Raw genomic sequence first — 24489 nt, forward strand, 5'->3', positions numbered from 1 at the left:
CCTGACCTCCAGCAGGAGCCCTAAGGTCAGAGGGCTGAAGGAAAGCGTCTTTGAGAGCCAAAAAGCAGTCCAGCATCTGTTCACATGCCACAGTGGCCTCTCCAGGGCTCACTGAGGTCCAGGACCACAGCTGCTGGGCCAGGACATGCAAGATGACATCAACCCTTGAAGCAGAATCCACAGATGTGGGGCCTGGACCTGGGCAGGCAGGCAGGCTTCCTGAGGTCCTACAGAAAACTCCGGTGCTCTGGGCAGACACGCCCCACCTGTTCACGCTCGGTCAGCCCTGTGGTCTCGACTCAACGGGCAGGATGAGGATGCTGACCAGGACAGCAGGTGCATGAATGAAGTTCTAGCGCACACCCACTAGGGTGGTTCTTAACTCTTACAGGGTAGCAGATCCGACCCCCAAGAAAAAATGCACATTTACACATGCCCCAAAACTCTGCACACAATTACAGGAAGGAATCCGAGACCCCAAAAGACAAAGGCTCGGTAATGCTCAGTCCCCTCTGACTCTCTCGTGCCTACTACAGGGCCCCATGGATAGTTAGTGCTGCATTAACATACATGGAATAAATAAATGGAATGATCACTCATGTCCTGATGGGAAGAACCAGAGGTCAGAATCTGGAAATCTCAACGGAATGGGATAATGACAGGTGGGAGGCAGAGACGCAGACCACTTTCTCCTTCCACCCCTCAAGACGAGTCTCGGGCTTTTCTCATTGTGAGAGATTTCAGGCTACTAATCCCCATCCCCGGACCCGGGAGAAGAAAGCCAGACTAACCCCGGCCATCCAGGATGGGACTTTGGGGTTTCTCTGGGCTTCCTCGTACTAACTGGCTGCCAGGTTGCGTCAAAGCCGACTGACCCTAGTCCTCTGAGGAAGTGGGAACTGGGCGGGAAATGTGGATTCTGGAGGCCCCTCTGATGGTTGGGTATTCGTGCCTGACCTGTGTTCACAGGTTGTCTCCACTCAATAACTTTACTGGGTAATTTGTTTTCACTGAATCAGAGTAGACCTTGCACGACGCTTAGTTCCCAGAGCCATCCTATTGAAGGTTTGGGAACTAACAGCTAGTTCCAGGGCCTCTGTTTTGATGGAGTCGAGAGAACCCAGGGCTGGTGCCCAGGGGGTCTAGGCTCCGACTCCAGCCACAGCACGTCCCTAGGCTGGCGGCCTGGAGCTCCCCACCTCGGCCGTCTCAGTTCGCACATCTTCCTCTGCCAAATGAAGCGGGTCCCCAGATGGCTGCCCAGGCCTATTTCTGCTCCATTATCATAAAGATGAGGCATCCTGACACCTGCTCCTTCTCTGCTCACCCCTCACCATTCCTGAACGGTACAGCAAGGATTACAGTGGAAGTGCCGGCCTATTTCACTCGAGCAGGATCCTCCTTGGAGGAACTCATCCTTTATAAAAGTGTCCTGGCCTTTGCAACCCCCGTCACACAGGCAGGAAGCAGCCAGGCGTCTCCACCCTCCTCACGGCTGACCGGCCAAGGAAGACCCAGAGAGGGGAGGTGACGTGCCAAGGTCAGGGCCAATGGCTACGCGAGGAATGAGGCCTCCGGGTCGTGCACAGGGGCTTAGCCGCTTCTCAGGAAGGCAGGAAATGGGGTGTCCTGTGACCAAGATTTGAAGCCAGGAAATTAGGAAGTGCAGGACTTATAGCCACTGGAGGTTAGAAGTGCCTCGCAAGTCAGCTCGCCCATCTCTTTGCCGGTGGGCGAGGTTATCAGTTAGAGGGGTTATCAGTTATCAGCCTGCAGGGCAGAGGGCAATGCTCAGACAGCAGCACTCTTCTCCCTTCAAATCCTTACTTCCTCCTGCCCTTCAGAAATGTCTTGCTTAGCAATTTCTTTTTTGGCAGAGGTTTCCAAAACTAAAATAAGACTTTGCTTTGTGCCACTACTGTTTGGATTTTTCTGCAGGCTTCATTCACTCCCGTGCTATCATCACTCGCTCAAGCTGGCAGAGGGGGCAGGGGGAAGGCTGTGCAGAAATATTCCTCAGTTCCGGTGGGGAGAGAAGCCTGGGTAACGAAGGAAGAGGCATTTTATGGTGCTAAACTAAGGATTCAAAGTGATACAAGTAAACAAAGATAAACCACAAGGAAGGGTGCCAAGAGGGCAAAAGGAACGGGCCAGAGCAGCGATTCTAAAGTCATCTTCCCAGAGAATTCTGGTTCGTGACCCTGCCAACACGTTCGTTCTGCTGCTAAACTCAGAAAAAATCACATCAATGGATACGCTTTTTTCTTGGTTTTATATTTTAGTTCCATAAATTCTTCTTAAATGACCAATTGAAGGAACAAGTTGCATAGGAGACAATCTTCATCAAAACTGGAAGAGAGCCCTTCACACTGAATTTTTTTTAATGGGTGATTTTGTATTGTAATAAACAGATGAAAGCAGTATTTCCTACTTGTGAAACCATTCCTTGTTGTTCAGACGGAATTAAATCCATCACTATTTCGCGGTATCCCACAAAGGGCTCTGGACTTCTGTCCCCTGAGCCGGAAGAATGAGCTTGCCAGCCACTGATGCAGGTGAGAAAGGCTTGTAAGAATTCAAAGTGGAGGGCCGGCCCCGTGGCACAGCGGTTAAGTTTGTGCTCTGCTTCGGCAGCCTGGGGTTCACAGGTTTGGATCCTGGGTGCTGACCTAGGCACTGCTTGTCAAGCCATGCCATGGTGGCATCTCTCATATAAAGTAGAGGAAGATGGGCATGGATGTTAGCTCAGGGCCAGTCTTCCTCAGCAAAAAAGAGGAGGATTAGTAGCAGATGTTAGCTCAGGGCTAATCTTCCTCAAAAAAAAAAAAAAAAGAAAGTAAAGAATTCAAAGTGGGGAACCCGTGTCAGAGCGATCAGAACCTCACCCAGGAGCTGAGCCTCTCTCTTCCCTCGGCTAAGCTTTTGAAAATGGGTGGACCTGATGCCCTGGGCAGGGCAGCATGAACAGATTTTTAGAAAGATCCAATTCCTACTCAACCTATGTTTCTCTGGTCTGTGAAGCCCTGCCTGTGGATAACCTGCGCGGTTCTGTCTTTTGGCAGAGAGCTGGGTGGGCTGGTGATAGGAGAAGTCAGGGTCTAGGTTTGTTGTAGGCAGATGTGGCCGTGCAGGTGGAATGCCTCTGGCTACGCGCTCCAGATTCACAGCACAATCATTCGGATACAAGCCCTCACTGACTTTGGGCTTCCTCATTTTTCCCCTTTTGGTCAAAGGACTGCGTTAGGTAGATCCTGTAATTATTCTAATTCCATTTGCCCGGCCCAGAAAGAGTCGACAGAACATTGCGTTTTTTAAATCACTATTTAAACTATTTTAAGGGCTGAAGCAATTTTAGAGAAAAGGACTTTCCTTCCACATTTTCTCATTCTTTGTTAATGTACAAGAAGCACTAACAAGCTGTAATCAATTGATACTCTTTTTCACCATTATTCTATTTATGCATTTCTAATTCCCACATACTGGTCATTTTAAGCGGTTATGTAATATTCTCTTTGATATGCCGTAAATTATTTAGCTACTCTCTTACTATATACTTACTGTCTGACTTTTCAAAAATGTTTTTACAAGTTATTAAAAAAGCGATTTAGAATTATTTCTTTGAGGTACAGTTCCCAAAACGAAAGTCTGCAATAGTCTATAGCTCTCAGAACACTTTCTTTCCAGACTATGTGGCAGAAAGACCAAACCAATCTCTTCTGCTCATGTTGAATGTGAGGGCCACTTACCAACTAAAGGGAAAACACAAAATCAGTCAGAACACGTGTGCAGGGTTCCGTGTCGACTGCATCAACAACAACCTCAGTGTCGGGTCTCACTCCTTCCGTCCTTTGGCCAACAGTAATAACAGTTTATCAAGACTCTCCTACGCACCAGGCATTCCACGCAACACTTCATTTATCTTACAGCATTTAATTCTTACCACACCCAGAGAGGTATAATCATCATCTCTATTCTACAGGTGAAGAAACTGAGGTTCAGAGATGCTCACGGTCATGGAGCTACGAAATATCAGATCTGGGGATGTCTTCAGAGCCTGTGGTCTTAACTCTGAGCTCTACCATCTTGAAATCTCGGAAGATGGTGCACGGGAGATGGGGAGCCTGGAAGATCTGCCCCCCCGCCATGTACGGGCATTCCAGCAGGGCAGCTGACTCCCCCAGGGAGAGGACAGAAACACCTTTTAGGTGTTTGAGCAGCTTTTAGGTACCAATCAGCAGCCCCATGCCACAGCCTGAGACCTCAACCCCAAAGAGCTGGGTACCCCAGGACCAAAGACATGAAAAACCAAATCCTTTTACGTTTTTGCGTTTCCACCACGGGAAGTCAGACCATGCCTCGGCAGCTGGCTGTTCTAAGACCAGCTGCTCCACCACACACGCCTTCACCGTCCGGGGGTGACCCCACGGCACGATCCCAGAGACCAGACAAGCAGGGGGCTTGCACACATTCGCTCTTGGCATTCTAAAATCTGTGTCAGTGGTGGGGAGCCCTGGTGTCTGCAGAGGCCTCACCCCTTGCTCTCTGCAGGGCAAATCCAGTAGGTTCTCAGGCGATTCCATTTCAGTAAAAATTCAGAACCCTCCTCCTCCCTCCCTGTGCTTGTTTGCTGAGATATTTTCATACTCACAGCATCAATGTCCTGCATGTAAAACCTCCACACAGACTCCTCAGGAATGGCTGGGCTGGCCACCAACGCCCAAGGGGGCTCCCTGTGCCAGTTTTAGAAAGCTCTTGTTGGGAATTTTCCAATATGGGTTTGAAGGGACCAATCCCCCCTCAGCAGCCTCCCAGTGCCACGGTCACTGAGGCCCGCCACGGTGGTGGCAGTGCACTGGGACCTCAGCTGGCGCCTGTCTTTCTCAGTTGACAATGCTGGGTCTCAGGCCCCATGTCCAAGGACAGGTGCCTGGCAATTCAATAGCCAGGTTCTGATTTATGGGCGGATTCTCTCCGCTTTAGTAGCTGCAGTCAGGACGTTCTCCCTAAAGGACAATAAGGGACCTGCCTCCGAAAGTAGACTGGGGCTGGAGGGTGAGGGCAGAGCGCAGACCTCGGCGCGGGAGCCACGCAGGAACCACGTGAGCTGTGTCGTGTGACCACTTGGGGAGGAAGGCGTTCCCCCAGTTTACAGCTGTGGAAACTGAGGCAGACTAGACTGCCTTTGAGAAACGTGTCTGAAGCCACAAGGCTATTCAGTGGAGGAGCTGGGCCTAGAATCTGAGCCTGCAGGCTCGTTTGCCACGACTGCCATTTGACACTAAAGCTAGTAACCTGGTGGTTGGAGGAGGGATACCCAAGCAGCCCTTCTCAGCAGGGGAGGAAATGAAGATGCTGGAAAGTGAAGAGAGGATGGCAGGCAATGGTGGCAGGAGGGCCGGGCCCTGTAGATCCTGAGCCAGGAGGCTTGGGAGCTCCTCTGGGGCACCCACTCCCTCCTCAGGCCAGAGACCTTCTTTAAAAGGTACTAGGGTCTGAGTGGCTGGGGCGGTGTTCCTTAAAGCAAGGCTGCTGGTCACCAGTGAGGTCACACTAGGTCGTCTTTACCCGCTTCACGTCCTACCCACTGCCGGTCACATGCGCTGCCTGGGCACTCTGGCGAATGCCAGTGTGAGCTGTTGGCCTCCGTGCTCGTTGAACTCAGTTCTCAGATCCCTCCAGGCTCTGGGCTGGCTTCTCCAGCCTCTGGTCACTCTGCGCCCATCCATTCCCTTAGGAAGAGAAGCCGCATGCCTCGAGGGCCACGACCTGTCAGGCACTGTGCAAGTTTCTTATACACCGACTAGCTCTAGGAACCCACCCCACACCCCACAAGGTGATACTGCTGGCCTCTTTGTTATCAATGGGGAAACTAAGCTCAGCAAGACGAGGAAACAGGACCAAGGTCACGCAGACCTTGGCCGTTGGGAGGAGAGCCCAGGCCTGCCTGGCCCCGGTGCCAACACCCTTCCCACCAGGCCACCCTGCTGGGATGCCCTCTGCTCTCTACACTTCAGCGACAGAACTTCTCCGACGAGTCCTGACAAAGCATTTCTCATGTTCTGAGCTGGCCCAGGACGCAGCCCTGCAGATAGATAACTTGGGATCCGCCTTCCCTCTCCCCTCGGTGGCATTCCCCCTCCCACAGCTCTTCTCTTGGTTATCATACGAAAGGAGCAAACTTCTGGCATCACCCCTGCTGGGCAGGATTTGGGCAGTCCCAGGGGCTTTCCAGGGCCCTGAGACATTTCCACCAGCCCCCAGGGGTGCCCTCACTAGACACTAACGCAGCTAAAAGAAAGAAACCACCGCAAAGCTAGACGGCGAGGAAATGAGAGCACGTACACACCACGGGGCACCTTCAGGGTTGACGTTTCTCTGGAGAGCGGGCCTGGCGATAATAACAGGAACCCAGATGCGTTCGCAGCCTTTGATCTGGGAATCTGGTGATTTCAGTCTGGAAAACAGACTCAAGGAAACATCCGCGCCCCACCCCCCAGAAAAGTTCAAAGATACTCTCAGGAGCACTGTTTACGATAGTAAAAATACCACAGTCGACCTGAATGATCTCTAATAAAACAGTCGAGAACGACAGGTATGAGGGTTGTCTCAATCTAAGAAAACGTGAAATAGCACACCCAAAGCCACGAGCAAATGAAGAATATCACAAATAACACGTAAAAGCTAATCATCACTTTATAAAACCATAAAACATTTGACACAGATATTATATATACGAATATACAACAGAGATTGATGAGGAAAAAGGAAGGATGTAGGATGGATTGCTTAATGGGCTCTGTTTTTGTTAGGTCATGTAAGTCCACACACAAAAAAGATAGCAACAGCATCACCACCATTAACACACCCCTAATGAGAGCGGCAAAAGGGAGAAAACAGGTGCCCGTACAGAGGGAGGAAGGAGAGAAACTTGTGTTAGAGTCGAACCTCCTTCACTCCTTCGTTTACTAATTTTTTAAGCATTTCCTTGGTATGCGCCATGTGCCAGGCACTAGGATGTAACGGTGGCGGCAGGATGGACACTGTCATCGCCAGAGCGTTCCCTGAGGGTGGGAGACACTCCCCAGATCCCAGGCCGGCCACCACTCCGTCACCCTGAGCGGCTGCCTGAAGGACCTGAGCCGGAGAACAGCCCGGCTGCTGGGAGAGACTCTGCCCGCAGCCAGGACCGCGATTCTCTCCATGGTACCAGGCCTTTTACAGCCCTAGCTGTGCCCGTGTGTCTGGAGCCTCACGGGAGCGGAGGGGTTGACAAAGAGTGCCACCTGCATGGCATTAACTTCTCCGTCAGTCTCCTCCCGCCACAACCACCCAACACACCCACTGCACAAACCGCACGGATTTAAACACAGGAGCCGACCCAGCTTCGGTGAAAACTGGAGGCTCCTAGCTTTAGGATAAGCTGTTAGCATCTACCTTAAAACGGCACAGCCGACATCATTCCTGCCCCAGGGGCACCAAATGGACAGGTGCGGCGGCAGCTGGGAGCTGGGCAAGGTGGGGAGGCATGGGCTGGGGCATCTTTGGGGGGGGAGATACACTAACAGGGATTCCCTGTATCTAAAATGCCTGAACAGCTGGACTGAATCTTCCCAACACCGTCTTGAGGCAACACCAGTGGCCTTCACCTGGAGGCCTGGGGCTAAGTGCATAAAAAGGGCTGTCTGGTCACAGGCCTGCCCAGTCCACGCCTCAAGAGAGGGAGGATCCTGACACACGAGGAGGAGACGGTGCCCAGGCCACACACACAACTCAGGGACCACGGGAGCAGCAGAGGGCTCCTCACTCCTGGGACAGTAGCACCAGAGTCCCCAAACCTGTATTTTTTAAAAGGTCCCAAGGTGATCCTCATGCTCCGCATTAGCGTGGAGAGCCACTGGAAATGTGGACCAGACACTGCTGTCTGTGGACTCAGAAAGATCTGGGCTCAAATCTTAGCTGTCACTCATAAGCTCTGTGACCAGGGCAAATAACCCCCTAAGCCCTGGTTTCGGTACCTATAAAACGGGACCAGTGATGCCCACGTCAAAGGGCGACGAGTGGGCAGGTGCCCCTGTAGCACGCTGAGGCCCCCATCTCGACACATGTCACACGTCGTAATTGCTGGTTTACTGGTCTGGGCGTCCTGTCGCTGGACGCACCTGCAGGGCAGGTGTCTTTTCACTCTTTCATCCCCGACATTTCCCCAGAGTCTTGCCCTAACGGGCACTCACCGTGTTCACTGTTGAAGGAACAGGTGTTGGGAGGGCTGGTGACCCGTGGCAGGTGGCCACCACAGTGCCGACTCACAGTGGGCACTTAGGACGAGTTCCACTGATACATGAAAATGTAGCTTTTTAACAAACACAAGCGGTAGCTTACCTAAGTGGAGAGTTCTCTGCCTTCTCCCTGCCCCTGAATTAAAAGTATTCCATTTCCAAGAATCCTACGGGAGCACATTGCTCAAGGAACCCAGGCTGAGTAAGGAGAGGTCCCCGCTGCCTGCTTTCTCTCTGTACCTCCAGTTCCCAGAGCGCAGGGCCGGAGGCCCCTCCAGTAGAACGTGCAAAATCTCCAGTCACTGCAGAGCTCACAGCGCCGCTCAGAAGCACTCACCCCACAGGCTGTCGCGGTCCCGCGGCCGCCACTAATAACGGAACCATTTCTGTTCTCCTTGGAGTGACAGTTGGCAGTGGCAAACAGGAAGTTGTCTTGAAACAGGGTGTGGTTGTGCCCTGTCAATATATGCGTACAGAGGCACACGCCTTTTTTCCCCTTCTCTAGCCTCCTTCTGTTTCCCTCTGCCCCCTTTCTTTAGGAGCAAAAGGTCTGAATCATTTGGGTGAAAACAAAGATTTTATATGACTTAAGGTCAACCATTGCCACCCTACAAACAACCACCTAGGGCAGAAAGGAGTCTAAAATATAGCAAGGTCTCTTTTGCCACGAGTAGTCACTCACTTGTGGCATGAGTGTGTGTGTGTCACCGTGCACATGAGTGTGTGTGAGCTTTCCCCTTTATTTCTCCATGGGTGCACACACGGGACCGAGGACCATCCACGGATCGGAGGGAGGGAAGCCCATAGGTCGCCAGTTTCAAGCAATTTTTAAAGTTTGGGTAAAAGAGGCTTGAAACATTTCTCAACACAAATTACATCTAAAAATGACAAAGGGGAATAAACTCCAAGGGGAGAAATGCACAGAGCGCTGTTGGAGCTGCACGTGAGTGCAGAGACGTGGGGGTGACAAGTCGGGGAGGTCCCTTCCAGCTGGCTCCCTGGTGCGATGAGAGGTGTGCTATAAAAATTTCCACTGCACTCCTACCAGGCCCTGAGGCTTGCGCCTCCAGAAGGACCGTCCAAAATAGACTGGTCCCCAACCCAGCCTCTCCTCCTCTGACCTCTTTTGGAGGCAGCCGCTCGCCCCACTCGGCAGGCAGGCGCTGCAGCCCTGTCCAGGTCGGGGCCGGCCCACAGCCCGCCTGGGCTCCACCTCAGGCAGGCTGCACGCTCGGATGGTGGCCTGACAGCATGCTCGGCCCGCCTGCCAGCAGCTCTCCTCCGTGACCTGGGCCCAGCCCCGCGCCATCCTGGGCGGTACACGTGCCCTGCACTCACACTTACACATCCCGGGGAGACAGCCTTGCCGTTTGGATAAGGAGGCTGAGCCAGTGACACACCGGGCAACGCGACGCCGCGACCGTTTCCTGGCTCCTGGCTGAGGGCCCTGGCCAGTCAGAACGCACCACTTCCCCTTTAAGAGAGCACGCCCAGATGCGATTAGGGAAAGGCAGAAAGAAAAGCCCGGAACAGTCAGGGTTGTATCCCGAATTTGGCAGATGAACTTGGGTTTTCCTGAACTGCACACACCAAGTACGATCAGAGGCAGTGGACTCCTGAGAGGCCGGTCTGAGCGGTCACCGTTCAGGAAGGGCCGGGGGCTTCCTGCAGCCCCACAGCATGATGGCCACACTCAAGCTGCGTGGGCCCAGAGCTGCTGGACGCCTGGGGCTGCTCCTGGGCAGCCCGCAGAAGCCTCAGGCCTTCCTGCTGCCCGTCCCCTCAGGGCCTGTCACCCCCGATGGGCAGAGTCCACCGCACCACCCAGCACCATGCTTGGGAGAGAACAGAGACATCATAAAGACTGAAAAATACTTCTGTGGGACATGTTAACTATTAAGTCAACAGGGAGTTTTCATTCGTTCTGGATATTTAGAAAGTTTATTCCCTGATCTTGGCAAGAGATAGTAGATTGTGTGTGTGTGGGGGGGAGGCGTGGAATCCAATAAAAACAGTGGTTCAGAAAAGGCCACGTGTTGTAGGATTCCACTGATGTGAAATATCCAGACAGGTGAATCCACAGGGACAGAAAGGAGATTGGTGACTGCCAGGGGCTGGGGGAAACCAGAGTGGGGAGTCACTGCTTCACGGGTGGAGGGTCTCTTTTTGGGGTGATGAAAATGTTCTGGAACTACGGGCCGGTTGCACAATACTGTGAATGGACTCGGTACCACTGAAATGTATGCGTTAAAATGCTTCATTTTGTTATGCGAATTTCACCTCAGTTAAAACGATCGCAGCGGGAAAGCGTGCTTTGGGCAACTTCTTCTTCTACTAGGATGGCTCCTGTTTCATGCAACATTTCCTTATAAAATCTGACTGTTATCTGATAAATTAAGTTAACCCTGGCTAAGGAGTATATGGCTTTTAGTAAGGAAAAATAAAAACAGACCTTTAAGAGAAAAACTTTCCAGGACTCAGAAGTATGGGTCTTATGGAGAATTTCACACCGTGGGGAGGGGGACGGCATCGTCGAGAACCCTGCCACGTAAGCCCGTCTCAGGTGGGGACCATCCCTTCATCAGCTGAACAACGTAACCAAAGCCAGAGAGGGAGTCTCCATGGGAGAGCTATTCAGGGTCCCTAGGTTCCTGGTTTCCCTTTCCTTGTCGCAGACTTTCTTCCCAGAATGAAGGAGAATGAATCCGTTTCTGGCTGGGAGGGGGCCGTGCCGGTTGGCAAAGCAGAAGTGGTTTTCACGGTTCCATTTCTTTGCAGTGGAGCCAGCAGGGGGGTGGGGGGGGGGACGAGGGGGCGTGACCGGACCGCCCACCTGACCCAGCCCTCCTTTCCCTGGCATTTGCAGCTTTGGCGGGAAATAGTCTGCTCCTGACGGTAAGGCTGTGAGCCTTGTCCTCTAGACCCTAGGCCAGCGGGTCAAGGGCTCAGGGGCACACTTCCGCCCCCGCCCCGGGAGGAATGTCAAGAGGAGGGCCGCTGGATGTCGCAATACTTAGAAGGAACACAGATGAAAGGGCAGGCCCCATGGCCCGGGAGCCAGAGTCTTCCCAGAGACAAGTGTGAGCAGCTCTCCTACTGTCTGCCTGCTGAGGGCACCAGGACAACCGGGAGGACAGAGATGTGGACAGCTCCTGGGGGCCAGCTCTCCCAGGGCTGTCTGGCCCTTCTGGAGCTCCTTCCCCTGCCTCTTTCACCCTGTTCTCTCTCCTCACCTCAGGTGCCCAGAGAATAAGTAGGTGGCCTCAGTTCTCAGCAAGGAGGTGGCTTATGATAATAAGATGCAATACTTATACGACTCTAGGATCTGAGGAGCAGGACATTTGAATCTTCTTTCTAAATACAAAAATGGGCAGCCTCAACCCAATTAAAAAATGGGCAAAGGACTTGAACAGGCATTTCTCCAAAGAAGATACACATAAGGCCAACAAGCACATGAAAAGATGCTCAGCCTTATTAGTGATTAAGGAAATGCAAATCAAACCACAACGCGATCACCACTTCATACCTTCCAGGATGGCTATATATGAAAAAAACCCAAAACAACCACCCAAACGGAAAATAACAAGTGTCTGTCGGCGAGGATGTAGAGAAATTGGAACCCTTGGGCACTGTTGGTGGCAACGTAAAATGGTACAACTTTTACAGAAAACAATACGGTGTTTCCTCAAAAACTTAAACACAGAATTACCATATGATCCAGCAATTCCACTCCTAGGATATATAGACCCGAAAGAACTGAAAACAGGGACTCAAACAGATCCTTGTGAATGTGCACAGCAGCACTATTCACAACAGCCAAAGGGCCATCAATGGATGAATGGACAAACCAAAATTGTGGTACATACATACAATGGAACATTATTCAGCCATCAAAAGGAATGAAGTACCGACACTTGCTACAACACGGACGAATCTAGAAAACATTATGCAAATCAAAAAAGCCAGATATAAAAGGTGACATATTGTATGATTCTATTTATACAAAATGTCCAGAAAAGGCAAATCCACACAGACAGAAGGCAGACCGGTGGTTGCCAGGAACCAGGAGGAGGGGGCAGAGGAAACAAGTGTTCAGTGGGTACGAGGGTTTATTCTAGAGTGACGAAACATCTGGAACTAGACAGAAGTGGTGCCTGCAAAACACCATGAATGTACTAGATGCCACCAAACTGTTCACTTTTAAATGGTAATTTTATGTTATACAAATTTCACCCGAATTGGAAAAAAAAGTTGCCGAAAGTGAGGGCCAGGACAATCCACAAACGGAATAATCAGCTTCAGGATAACTGAGAGTTACCTTCAAAACCCTTCTTAGAATCACTTAAAGGAGGTAACTTTTAAGTTATGGTCATTAAGGCGGCCAGCAGGAGACAGCAGACACGCCCCCAAGACAGCAGTTGCCAAACTTCACGGCCAATTCAGGTCCACAAAGAAATGTTAGTTTGTTTTAAACAATATCACGCACTCAAACACACACACACACACCCAGGCAAGCTGCACTAGTTATTTACAAGCGGAATATTGAGGCACAGCTCCCCTCTGCCAGGTCCTCATCCCTGATATGGCCACTCCAATGATGGAATCGTCATTTCCACCAAAGGGACCTAGGTCTTAGACCTTGAAGCTGGGACAGAGAAACAGACTCCCAACAGGCAAGAAAAAACTCCACAGCTAAGCGTTCTCTGCTAACCCCTGCTGGCCCCCTTCCTGGGGCTGTTGGTGCCTCCCCAGCTCTCCAGCCATGGGGCTGTCCAGCCTCTTCCACTGCAGGCCCCAGAGTGGGAGCAACGATTCTTTCCGAGTGCACCAGGTGAGACGGCACCATGGCTAATCCCATCTCTGCTGTGGGGGGAGGGGGATATAGGGGGGATTGGGGGAGGTTGTCACCTTGAACCAGTCTAATTCCCCTTCCATGCCACACCCTGCCAAACATTTGTTTCTCAAAATTTCTTTTTCCAGGCTAGACACCCTCAGACATCTTTTTAAACCACTCCTCACAAAACATCCTTTTCACTATTTTCCTGGTCTCTGGCTTCTCTTTAGCTCCTACCGTCCTCCATAAACCGTGGAACTCAGAAGGCAGAACATTACAGATGGGGTCTGAGCGGCTCCTCGCTGTCTGTTCTGGACATCGTTCTCCTATTAATGCAACTAGAGAGCCAATCTAGATTTTTTACTTCCGATAGCTGCATCCCCCCTAAGTCATTTTGCTGCCAAGCCACATATCCACAGGTGTCCTCTAAAAATGTCATCTTCTTGGATTCAGTCCACTGCTCTGGCCTATGGAGATCTTCTTGGGCCCTGACTCATTAACGTTTTCCTTCTCCTTCTCAAATCTGCCACCTGAAAACTTGATAAGCCTGCCACCAACACCGTTCTTCCTCCAAATCCTCATTTATAATGTGGAAGAGGACAGGGCCAAGTTTGCAACGCAATATATCCCCCAGTGTGACAGTGACCTGTGAACAGCACCGTTGGCCATTCAGAGCAGGTGTGCCCTTGGCCCACATTTCTTCCTCTTCCTTAGTAAGGATCTCATGGGTGATTGACAGGTGGGGCTAACAATAGCCCTCCCCTCCCCAGTGGCTGTAACCACGAGGCATAAAGCTCTCAGAGCAACGCGCACTGCACACAGTGAGCGATCAAATTCACCTTCATAACTGACGAGAACTCTAAGAAGAAGGAAGAAACCTGTTTTTCTAATTCCCAAACTTCCCTCCTTAGCAGCAACCAAATACAGACCCGAGGCAGCTGGAATCAATGGAGCACTGGCGTTCAAGAGCCGGAGTCTGGATCCTGGCTCTCCTTCCAGAATTTCCATGCTTTAAGGTTAACAATACCTGCCCCCTCCAGGGCTGTTGGGAGGAGTCAATGGGATCAGACAAGCAACAGAGGTTTAAAAGCTGAGTCAGGCTATGCAAACAGAAAAGAAGAGTATTACAATTATTACTGTGATAAATAACTCCAAGATACCACTTCCATTGGCAGAAGCCCCACTGTTAAACCCAGGAGGCCCCTATAGACGTGCTCAGGCTGCCAGAAGGCGGGCCTTTCAGCCCAGAGCAGCTGGACTGCCCCATGGAGCCCATTCCTGACCCCTCGCAGCAGACCAAAACCCAGGCTGGCTTATAAAGGGCAATGGGCCCTCCTACCAGCCTGCAGGAGCACACTGTCCCTCCATCGTCACCTGGTGGAGACCAGGACCCGAATAATCTGCAGTGGGGATTTGCCGGTGATAAAAAGGGCTGGGAGGGCTGCTTTTAGTTCCCCTGAGGCTTGACCCCAACCAATCCTTGGGTTTCTGTTCTGAAGGGCAGTTTCTAAGAACATGAGGCATTTGGCTCTGACATCCTCAGGGCAGGCCCCCAGAAGCCCTGTTCTGGTCTCACGTGAGGACATCTGCCTCCTCGAAGAGGTCCCACAGCAGGGGCAGAGGGAGAGAGAGGAATCGGCATGGCCAACCATAAGCCCCCGGAAAAAGGGCAGCAGTTAAAATAGGAGCTAGATTCTCCTTTCCTGGTCCGTGTAAGGTTCGTTTCCCAAGTTCCAGGGGGAATGAGCACTGACGGCAGATTGTGAAGATATATATAGATGTATAAAATTGTTGGCAAGACGTTGCGGATCATGTCAATGAACCTATTAACACATCAGGGAGTTTGCCCAGCAACGCACTGGCAAGAAGAGGCCCAGAAAAGAAAATGATAATTTCCGTCGGATGGTTTTTGGAGTCTGCTGGTCCCCAAGCTACCTTACTCAACCTACCCGTGTAACAGTCTCCCTCAAGACAGGTGGGCTGCTGAAGTCAGCTGAGAATCATCACAGGACACACGAAAGCGAACTCAGCCTCTCTCGTGACTCTCGAATATATTCTCTCTTTCTCTCGTTGTCTTTCCTTTGACTACGCAGCCAGACAAAGAGACGGCGCCTGGTTCTAGACACGCACATGTGCAGGAATGAGTCACAGATGAATCTCCGCATCGCCGTGGTTACTGTAGTGTCTGATGCTCCTCCTTAACAGAGTCGAGGCAGGACTAGGCTTAGCTGTTTGGCGTTACGCGCTGAACTGTGTTCCCCCCAAATTCATATGCTGGAGCCTCAGTCTCAGCATCTCAGAATGTAACTGTATTCAGAGATAGTCTTCAAAGGGGTGGTTAGAATCAAACAAGGCCACTTAGGGTGGAGCCCTAATCCACTGGGACCGGTGTGTCCTCGTAAGAGAAGGAAGAGCCCCTAGGGGTGTGGGCGCACAAAGGGACAGCAAGAAGACAGCCATCCGCAAGCCAAGGGGAGAGGCCTCAGGAGAAACCACCTCTGCTGGCACCTTGATCTTGGACTTCCAGCCTCCAGAATTGTGAGAAAAGAAATTCCTGTTGTTTAAGCCACCGAGACTGTGGTATTTTGTTACGACAGGCCTAGCAAATTAATACAATTGCTATACCTAAAAACTGTTCATGTTCACTGGACAAGGGGCAGAAAGGGCAGTATGGGGGGCAGAAAACAAGGGGCTCCTAACCTCTGACATAACCGTAGATCGGACGCAGCCTTCTCATCAAGGTGGGACGGTCTCCAGATCTGGGATGACGGGCAAATCCCGCCGGCCTGGAGCCCGAGAGTGAGAGGGCCTCCAAGTGCACAAGCGGCTGGTCTGGAACGGTAGGACTCCGCGCCACAGCCCTGGAGGAACCAACGCCTTTTCTCAGCTTACTTTCTCCTTTGGCCTCTTACCCTTGTGGGTTCTGTTGAATGTATGTGTCACTGCTGTGGTTCCAGAAAAAGAGAAGACCGTGGGGGTGAGTGAGCTAATGGCAGAGCGAGGCAGCCACCAACATGTTCATAGCTTTGCCAAACCGACTCGGACCATCTGGCCCAATGCCGCCTTTCAACACGATCCACTCCATCTCCAAATTCTGCCTGGATGCCTTGGTCCTCCCTCAGACTCCAGGACCCCACGGGAGCCTGCCAGACCCTGGGCTTCCCACTGAGTGTGGGGTGGGCAGAACCAATCCCCCAGGGACCAGGAGAGGAGATGGACTCAAAGGCTCAGGGCTGCCTAAGGGGCCCAGACACACAGGATCAACCACCAGTCCAGCAACAGACCCGGCATTGAGCTCTCCCCTGGCCGGCGGGGCATGGGGTGAGGTGGGGGGATGAAAGCAAGGAAGGAGGGTGTTTTGGAAGGTATTGCAGGCTGAAGCCTGGAGGTGCTGGAGGGGCGACACTCTCCAGGAGACAGAACTGACAGGCTGGCAAATGGCAGCGCCTTCCTTCCCAAGGACCACACGGTGGGCAGGTTTGGCCAATTCAAATGCAAAAGCCCAGGGGCGAGGACCGCTGGGAAAGCTCTCAGTAATCACTGCCATCCGTCTCACACTCCCACAGAAGGCCTGCAGGTGCCCTGCTCGTCTCCGCCTTCAGTCTGGTCATAAGGTTATGCACTCAGCGGGGTGGGGTCCCCCACAATCTCTGCTAACGGAGATGCACACCAAACCGGCACACCCCTCAACCCTGAGGCCTTCCAACAGTTAGCCTCAGATGCTGTCCCAACCTGAGAGACGGGAGGAGGAAAGGGGAAGTGTGGCGGGGCCCTAACCATGGGGGCAGATCTGAATCAAATGAGAACCAAGGACATCTGTGTCGCAGCCAGTTCACCCAGTTCGATGGGACGCCAGGAGGCGAAGGTCTGACGGATGATGTTGGGGCTGAGTTCTAGCTCCCCATCTCTGCCATGCAAGCCACCTGCCGTCTCCAGCTTTTTCTACTGGGACCAAAGGGTTGCCTTGTCCTTCACCACCTCAGGGGGGCTACCGTGAGAAAGGGCAGGGCTCATTCTAAACTGTAAAGGGCTGAAAGCAGAACACACTCATCATCATTCTTTGCAAGGTTAGAGGAGACCAAAAAACAAACCAAACAAATAGCGGTATTTCACATAGATGAGAGAAAACAAGGAGAAGCAGCAATCTGCTCTTGGCAACACCAGCCAGTTATAACCACGCCAAGCCATGGCCTAAGGGTCACATCTACTATCTTGGAAATTTCCATTTTCAATATGTGTGTGAGTCGGTGATGCTGGGGGTGAGGGGAGGTGTGGACCCGTCTGTGTGGGACCCAAGGACCTGGATCTGGGCAGACTCCCTACTTAGAAGGCCTTTCACACGGCCCAAATGATGTTTACCGTTTTCTCCCTCCTTTTTGATTTGTTTGGTTTAAAATGTTTAACCCGAGGCACAGTGAAGTGTCTCATTTACAACGTCCTCCTGGACCATTAGACTGGGACTCCACACTCATTATGCTGATGAACGTACAACTTACCCATGCAAATACCAGGAGTAGCAGACACAGAGAGGAGATGCTCAAGGTACCGTTATCAAGGGCTGGTTAATTACACAGCCATTCAGTGGGCAAAGCAGAGCAATTTTTAGCCAAATGTTCTAGTAAATATTATGGGAAAGCCTTTCGTAGAGTGCTAATTCTGGCTTAGTGATTTCAAAGGTGACTTTAGTTCTCATTCAAACACGAACACGGTCCCCCAAAGATGCTACCACTGGGCCAGAAGACCAAGTAGAGAGTGCATTCGCCAGTGTGCCATCTTGCAGTTAATTATTATTTTTTTAATGTTATAAGCACTCAAGTATCATTGTCATTTAGGTGAGGACAAACTTTAAAACCCACTAACTCTCCTGCGGCCGTCCTCCTCTGCCCCTCCCCCAGGCTCAGAGGCCCGCCAACCGGCTTCAGGGCAGGCTGCGGACCGCCAGCTGACAGTGCTCCTGCGGGTTGGACAAAACAACCCGGCAAACGCATTTCGCATTTCGGACGTTTGAAACAATACCCAGTTGCTGCAGCCACCCTCCCAGAGCGCCCCAGAGGAAATGGCATCATTACTTTCATTTTACTCCGTTTGTGACCGACCAAAGGAAAACAACCCGTCCTAAAGCAATTATCGGGGTATCTGATATCTGCGGCTGGAGAGTGTGCTCCGGAATGTTATCAAATGACCTCGCGGAGAAATGAATTTCCAAGAGCTAAAATAACCCTCGGCTGCACAGCCTCTGCCGTTTCTCTAACTGCAGAAATGGATTTCACTTTCCACCGTTAGAACAGAAAACTCTCAAGCATCCCCGTTTCTACAAAAAAAAAAAAAAAAAAAAAAATCTATAAATAACCCAGGATCAGCAAAATTATGCAAAACATCCTGCTAGAAGAAGAAATGTAAACTCGAATCACTTACAGAGAGACTCAGGCTGGCAACTCGATCTGATTCTACGAGGAGTGTAAACATGTTGTACTTTTGGAACCTGAAGCGATCCACATTAGCACGCATGCCATCACCGAAAAGGAAAAAAAAAAAAAAGGGGAGGAGAAAAAGCCCCCACAACTAAACACCAACAAAGCGCAACCCCGAAACAGAGCCCCGGATTCGGGGTTCTGCACGGTCCAGGGCCTGCCGGCTGACCAGCTGCAAGTCGGTCCCAGCGATCCGAGCCTGCACACGCCAACTGTTTTGACGACAGGCACTTGTTAAACACAGAGTTTCAGGTCCTACCAGTTGGACACCAGAAGTTCACAGAACTGACCCGGCGCCAAGAACAAGCACAGAAAGCGAAACGGCTGCCTCGTGCGCCGTGTTTTTGTTAACTGTTTATGCAAGCCCCAGAGCAATTGGGTAAGAATTAAGAATAAAAAAAGAACTCAAATAACAAAAGCAAAAGATTACCACCTGGAAGGAAATGTCGATGTTGGCAGATAAAGGACAGACGTCAACCCAGTTCATTGGTGGGGTGGGTGGGTGGTTTTCGGAGCGGAGCAGTGGGGGGAGGGGCAGGGGTCACGTGACAACCTGCGGTCATTAGCAGAAGGAACTGGGTGCTTCCTTGAAGCATCTTTCACTTAGAGGTTGACTTAAGAGATTTGGCAAACGCTGAGGCCTCGGAGATGGTGCACATCTCGGGTGACTGCAGAAGCACTGGAATTTGGAAGTTGGTAAATCACAGAGGAGAAAAAAGGGGCGTGCTCCGTGGCGTTTTCAAGACACAGGGAAGGGATTTCCAAGTTCCCTGCTCAGTGCCGTGAGGCCACTGGGCCCCCACATGGCAAGCAAACAGGGGCCGGCGTCCCTGGGCTGATTCTGACCTGGTCCTGAGCAGCTTGCCCTCTCCCCTTTGAGCTGAGGGTTGCTGGGGTCAGCCTTTCTCACTCCTCAGGACCGGAGTCTGTGCTCTCTTATGGGTGATAGTGAATAAAGTATTGTCATCTGGCAAAATAAAAGGAAAAGGAACTCTTGAATTGCTTATTTAACGAGGTTTTCCATTTCTTTCCCAGAATGCATCAAGCACTGTCTCATTTGAGGACCAAGACAATTAACGAGATTAAATTTGGGAGTTATCTGAGGATTTGAGAAAACTGAATTCCAAGAGAACCGGGGTGTGGCTATAAGAGTGGGAAGTCTTAAACTGCAGAATGGACCCAAACCTACCCCCTCATATCTATCTATCTATCTATCTATCTACCTATCTATCTATCTATCTATCTATCTATCTATCATCTATCTCTGATTTGAAGAATAAAGTGTTGCCCCTTGCCCACTCTAGAGTTTAGGGGATGGTAACGAGGAACCAGAAACAGGCAGTGTAACCGTGGGCCAGATTCACGTGTATCTGGATAGCAAATGTTCCTCTGGTTCTGGGGTCACCAGTACAACGGTGGTGCACAGGAACCCACATAGTGGCTGTCACCTTCCTCTCAACGGAACCCACGTTTCATTACAAACGGCCGATAGAAGCGGTTTCACCGGGATCTGAAATGGAGTGAGATGCAGCAGGCGCCTGACAGATCCGGAGAGAAGAGCAAAGGCCACTTAGAGCATCGGAGACAAAGGAAGGAGCCGGGGAGGAGGAAGGCTGGGGGTGGAGTGGAGCGGGGGAGGGACGCCACTGGAGAGAAGGCTCAGGTCTGGCAGTGAGTCTTCGGCCAGCCCCAGCCTCTGGGTTGGCAGCTGACTCCTGAACGTGTCCCCAGAGCTTTTGTGAGCCCTGCCTCGCACGTAGCACCCCACAGTTTACATGCCTCCTTCACACACATCATAGTATTCGGTCCTCAGAAACATCCCGTGAGACAGCGCACTGGTGTCATCCCCAGTGACGAAGGAGGAAAGCTGAGGCTCAGGAAGCCTTGGGCTCGGTCCACAAATGATGACTTGGGCCGCTGTGGTGCTCTATCATTCGTGAAGCACTTTAAACATGGCGGACTTTGTTGTCCCCACTCTCACAGACAAGGAAATGGAGATTCTGAAGAGGCCACACTGCAAACTACAAACAGCACGGGGTCTCCCAGCTCCTCATCCAGTCCTCCTTGCTCACCTCTATTGTGTTTCCAGAACACGTAATGACAGAACTCCGGTAAAGTCGCTTTATTATAAAAGCCCACCAGCTCCCTTGATTCTCTCCAAACTCCCCGTCTTCACGGTTTTCTGTAGCAGTCCACAGGCTGAGACTTCCTAACACACAAGAGTTCCTCTCCCCACCGGGACGTCTGCCTCCAGAGCTACCATTTCCACGGGAAGCACCCACCTCCACTCAGTCAGCATCCTGTTCTTCTCTAACCCCTGTGCTACCTGACCCTGGTCTACGAAGCAGCCGGGGCAGAACGTCCCAGCAGGTCTGCCAAGCTCTACGTCACGGCCGCCTGCACCTCCAAGGTGTGCCGTCCCCCATGTAGACGGGGTTTGGCTTGGCACAAGCTTTGGTGCTTCTCTTCTTCAACGCTGTGTTTCAAAGTTATGCTTTTGCTGAGCTCTTCTGCAACAGAGGCCACTGAAAATGTTGGCCCAAATGATGGGCCCCACTGTTGTGCCCCTTCTCTGTGCCAAGGGGACCCTCACAGTTTGATAGGGGTGATATTCCTATTATGTGATACATGTGAGCAAGTTCATCGCAGGTTTGGGGCAACTGTTCTGAAGGAACACGGTGGTGAGTTATCACACATGGCCCCGGGGTTTGCAGGGTTGAATGGAGATGTCTGCCAGGAACCCAAGCGCTCAAGGCCATGACCAGAGATGCAGAATGTGGAATGCAGGAGGGACTGATTAGAAAGTTCTAGAATGTTCTGCCACCACCTTATGAATCTACCTTTCTCCCTGAAAACACAACAAAACATAGCACCAAAGGCCAGAGAAGTTGGGTGTCAAGGTGGACTTTACGTTGAATGTCACTAAAGCAGCCTGGGTCGCGAAGACTAATCCAATCTAGCAGCTCCTGTTAACTGGAGAAGCTCTGCGTTCCCGTGAGACGCACAGCTGGAGCCTCTCACTGGTTTATTTTGGGTTGTTTTGGTAACCACGCGACATTTGCATCCACTCTGCCGGAAAAGAATATGGGGATGGGGTAAATCAGAACAGTCTTGGCAGGAAAATTCGTTTACTTACAAGATACAAAGCAAGTAGAATATTTCCACACACCTTGTGACTCCTCTCAGCCTAGAGACCGTTCTTTGAAAATCAAAAAGTAGGACACACCGTTTGACAAGCGCTGGCATATTTAGGGAAGACAGGGGTAGGGTATTTAATATCAGAACTTCTGAAAATCTGTGAGGCACGGCCACTGAACTTGTAATATCAAATTAGTAAAAGTGGGCTAACAGACATGGAATATTAGCAGAAGTTTGTTGTACTTCGTACCAAAGGCAGTTAGTTCTACCACAGACCAGACAAACACAGCTTTGCTGACGGATGCGGTGGTCTTGGGAAGGCTGGTGAGCACGGTGCATCCAGCCGTGGAGCCCGACAGCACTGATGGAGACAAAGCTGGGGCTCGTGCTCTGGGCATTTAGACTCCCTCCCAGCGAAGGGAGCCGCATCAGAGTACAGAGGACTGGTCAGGGACCACGAGGTCTTTCAAATGTGGCCTGGATATGCGGAAAGCTGATCAAAAACGGGATGGGGCCAAAATAGGATGCAGGCCTGAGCTGTCAGGAGACAGAAAGGCGTGGTAATCATGTCAGCGGCTGTGGCTGCAGACCTGGCTTTACCCCTTGGGTTCTCGTCCCTGAGACCGCCCTGTGCACTTCTGGGTGGGGACCAGCGGCTCAGCTCGACACTCTTCACTTTTGCCCCATTACCTGGTTCCTAGGACTGAGCCGGCCTGCTCGATCTTACCTGGGACTCACTTCGGGCTTAATCCTTTGCGATGTGGACTCATGACCAAAGCCATGGGGCTGGTTTGGCACAGATGGGGGCCACCTCCCGAGAGTCTTCAGGAGAGTGCCGATTTCAACCGGCCTTAGCCAGTCCTGTGCTACAATTTGAAAAATGACTTTAAACGTGGGTTGAGTGGAATCTGGACCACTGGACTGGAAGTTCCCTGAGGGCCAGTTCTGAGTCTCATTTATCTCTGTAGCCAATGCCTAGCCAGAGCATAGAAACCTTGCTGTGTGTGTTTAACATGTTTTTTTTTTCTTTCTTTCCTCTGAGGAAGATTTGCCCTGAGCTAACATCTGTGCCAATCTTCCTCCATTGCGTGTGGGTTGCCGCCACAGTGTGGCTGGTGAGTGGTGTAGGTCTACCCCCAGGATCCGAACCCATGAACCTGCACCAACAAAGCAAGAGTGTGCTGAACCCAACCACTACACCAAAATACACATTTTGAATGAATGAATGAAGTTCCTTTTAATGTACACCACAAAGATATATGTAGACCTTATTAGGTATACCTGGAAGGGGAGTATCTTTATGGTAAATATGTATCAAATTTGGTATTTTAATTAAATTTTAAAAAGTATAATATTTTGTTTTATATTTTTTAGTTTCTTCCTGCCCACTGCGCCCTGCCCACCCCAGCCCCCCAGTCAAATTTGGTGTTTTTAAAAGTTATATTTGTGATTCAAGTTGGGGAGAAGGTAGAAAGGCTTTCCATTTAAAATTGGAAATGCTAAATCTTCAAAAAAATTGTAGGCACTTTGTAACAGGAATCTTGCCACCAGATCTTCATCCTACTGTACTTTGTCCTCTTAAATGGTGTACTTTGAACATTATTTGATCCTTTTTTTGATAACTCAAGGTCACTGTTAAGGGCATTCATTTCTATACTTTGCTGTACAATGGTGGTGACTTCAGGGCCTACAACTTTAGGTAGCTTTCAAACTTTTTGACCCTGATCCACCTTAAGAAATGAATTTTATTCTGCAACCTAGTATGCATATATGGATATGAGACAAAAGTTCCAAAGATAATATTGATCTTTGTGAAGTAAAAAACACTCTGCTATTTTCTCCTCTCTGTTCCCCTCTTGAAAATGTTGCTCAGGACTCATTAAAGTGATTGCCCCGCATCGTGGGTGGTGCCCGCGGGTTGCAAACACGGAGAAAGGGTACAGGGCTATTTGCTCCCGCACAAAAGGGGCCCGAAGAGTGCCCTGTGGATGCCTGGGGCAGTTGGGTCCTCTTCATGTGCTCGGAGCTCCTGGCTGGGTTCCCAAGGAGCTGCCCTCTGCGGCAGAGTTCACCGTACTGAGGTGTCATTGGACGTGCCATGCATAAACCCTGCACGTGCATGGAGTTTTCCTTTTTTGGAAGGAGAGTTCTGAGGAGTGGGCCTCAGGCTGGCAGGACTATTGGACGACAGAGGCTCCTGGCGGCAATGTTGCTTCCTGAAGGACCAGATCTGGGCTCCAGTGCACGAGCAAGTTATTCCTAACGCAACCCTCTCGCCTTCAGACAGTTTGCGCGCAACCACACAGTATCCTGGCTCTGAGCTGCCCTTTACTGACGGCTCCTCCCCGTCCACATTTCAACTGTCTTTCCACCTAAATGCAAAGAAGACAAACTGATAGACACACGACACTTCTCCTGGTGGAATCTTGAAAAGTGTGTCAAGTTTGCGTGCATGTGTTGGGGGGTTGATATCTTACATTGATTTTAAAAAATTGCAGCCAAAGGGTGCTCCCTTTGCAGATTTGTGGGCTCCCACACAAATCTAAATAACGAGCGGCGGCTGGTGGTCAAGTCAACTACTGGCACGTCTATTCAATGGAATCTGGGGAAGCTATAAAAATGATGCTGTAGATCTGTATTTACTGAAATAGGTCAACAGTTTTAGATGGAAAAAAAGCAGACTCCAAAGCAATGTCCATAACAGGATTCCACTTTTATTTTTAAAAATATAAAATATATGCATACAGATACAACACAGACAAACACATGC

The 24489-nt window shown here is 50.9% G+C and overlaps 1 protein-coding gene across 15 annotated transcripts in view; it reads right to left on the reverse strand.

The window, feature by feature from the left end:
- The window catches only part of ATXN7L1 (ataxin 7 like 1), a 221582-nt gene that overhangs the window by 46601 nt on the left and 150492 nt on the right, over window positions 1-24489 (reverse strand). Inside the window, exons 1-5 of one of the 15 annotated variants that reach the window (XM_046670763.1) lie at window positions 18526-18954; window positions 18180-18421; window positions 15811-16055; window positions 15060-15307; window positions 14138-14210 (exon numbers count right to left, since the gene is read on the reverse strand). The exons of 4 other annotated variants lie outside the window; for them this stretch is intronic. Coding sequence is in view for 2 of the 11 variants with exons in the window: in XM_046670757.1 (XP_046526713.1) it covers window positions 14040-14118 (79 nt within the window). In the remaining 9 variants the exon portion in view is untranslated. Of the gene's footprint in view, window positions 1-8613; window positions 8779-9614; window positions 9664-14039; window positions 14605-15059; window positions 15308-15810; window positions 16056-16887; window positions 16971-18179; window positions 18422-18525; window positions 18956-24489 lie in introns of those variants that run through there. 10 more of the 15 variants (XM_046670764.1, XM_046670761.1, XM_046670760.1 and 7 more) reach the window with 10 other exon arrangements.

Source organism: Equus quagga, chromosome 8, assembly GCF_021613505.1.
Source record: "Equus quagga isolate Etosha38 chromosome 8, UCLA_HA_Equagga_1.0, whole genome shotgun sequence".
Taxonomy (NCBI): Eukaryota; Metazoa; Chordata; class Mammalia; order Perissodactyla; family Equidae; genus Equus; species Equus quagga.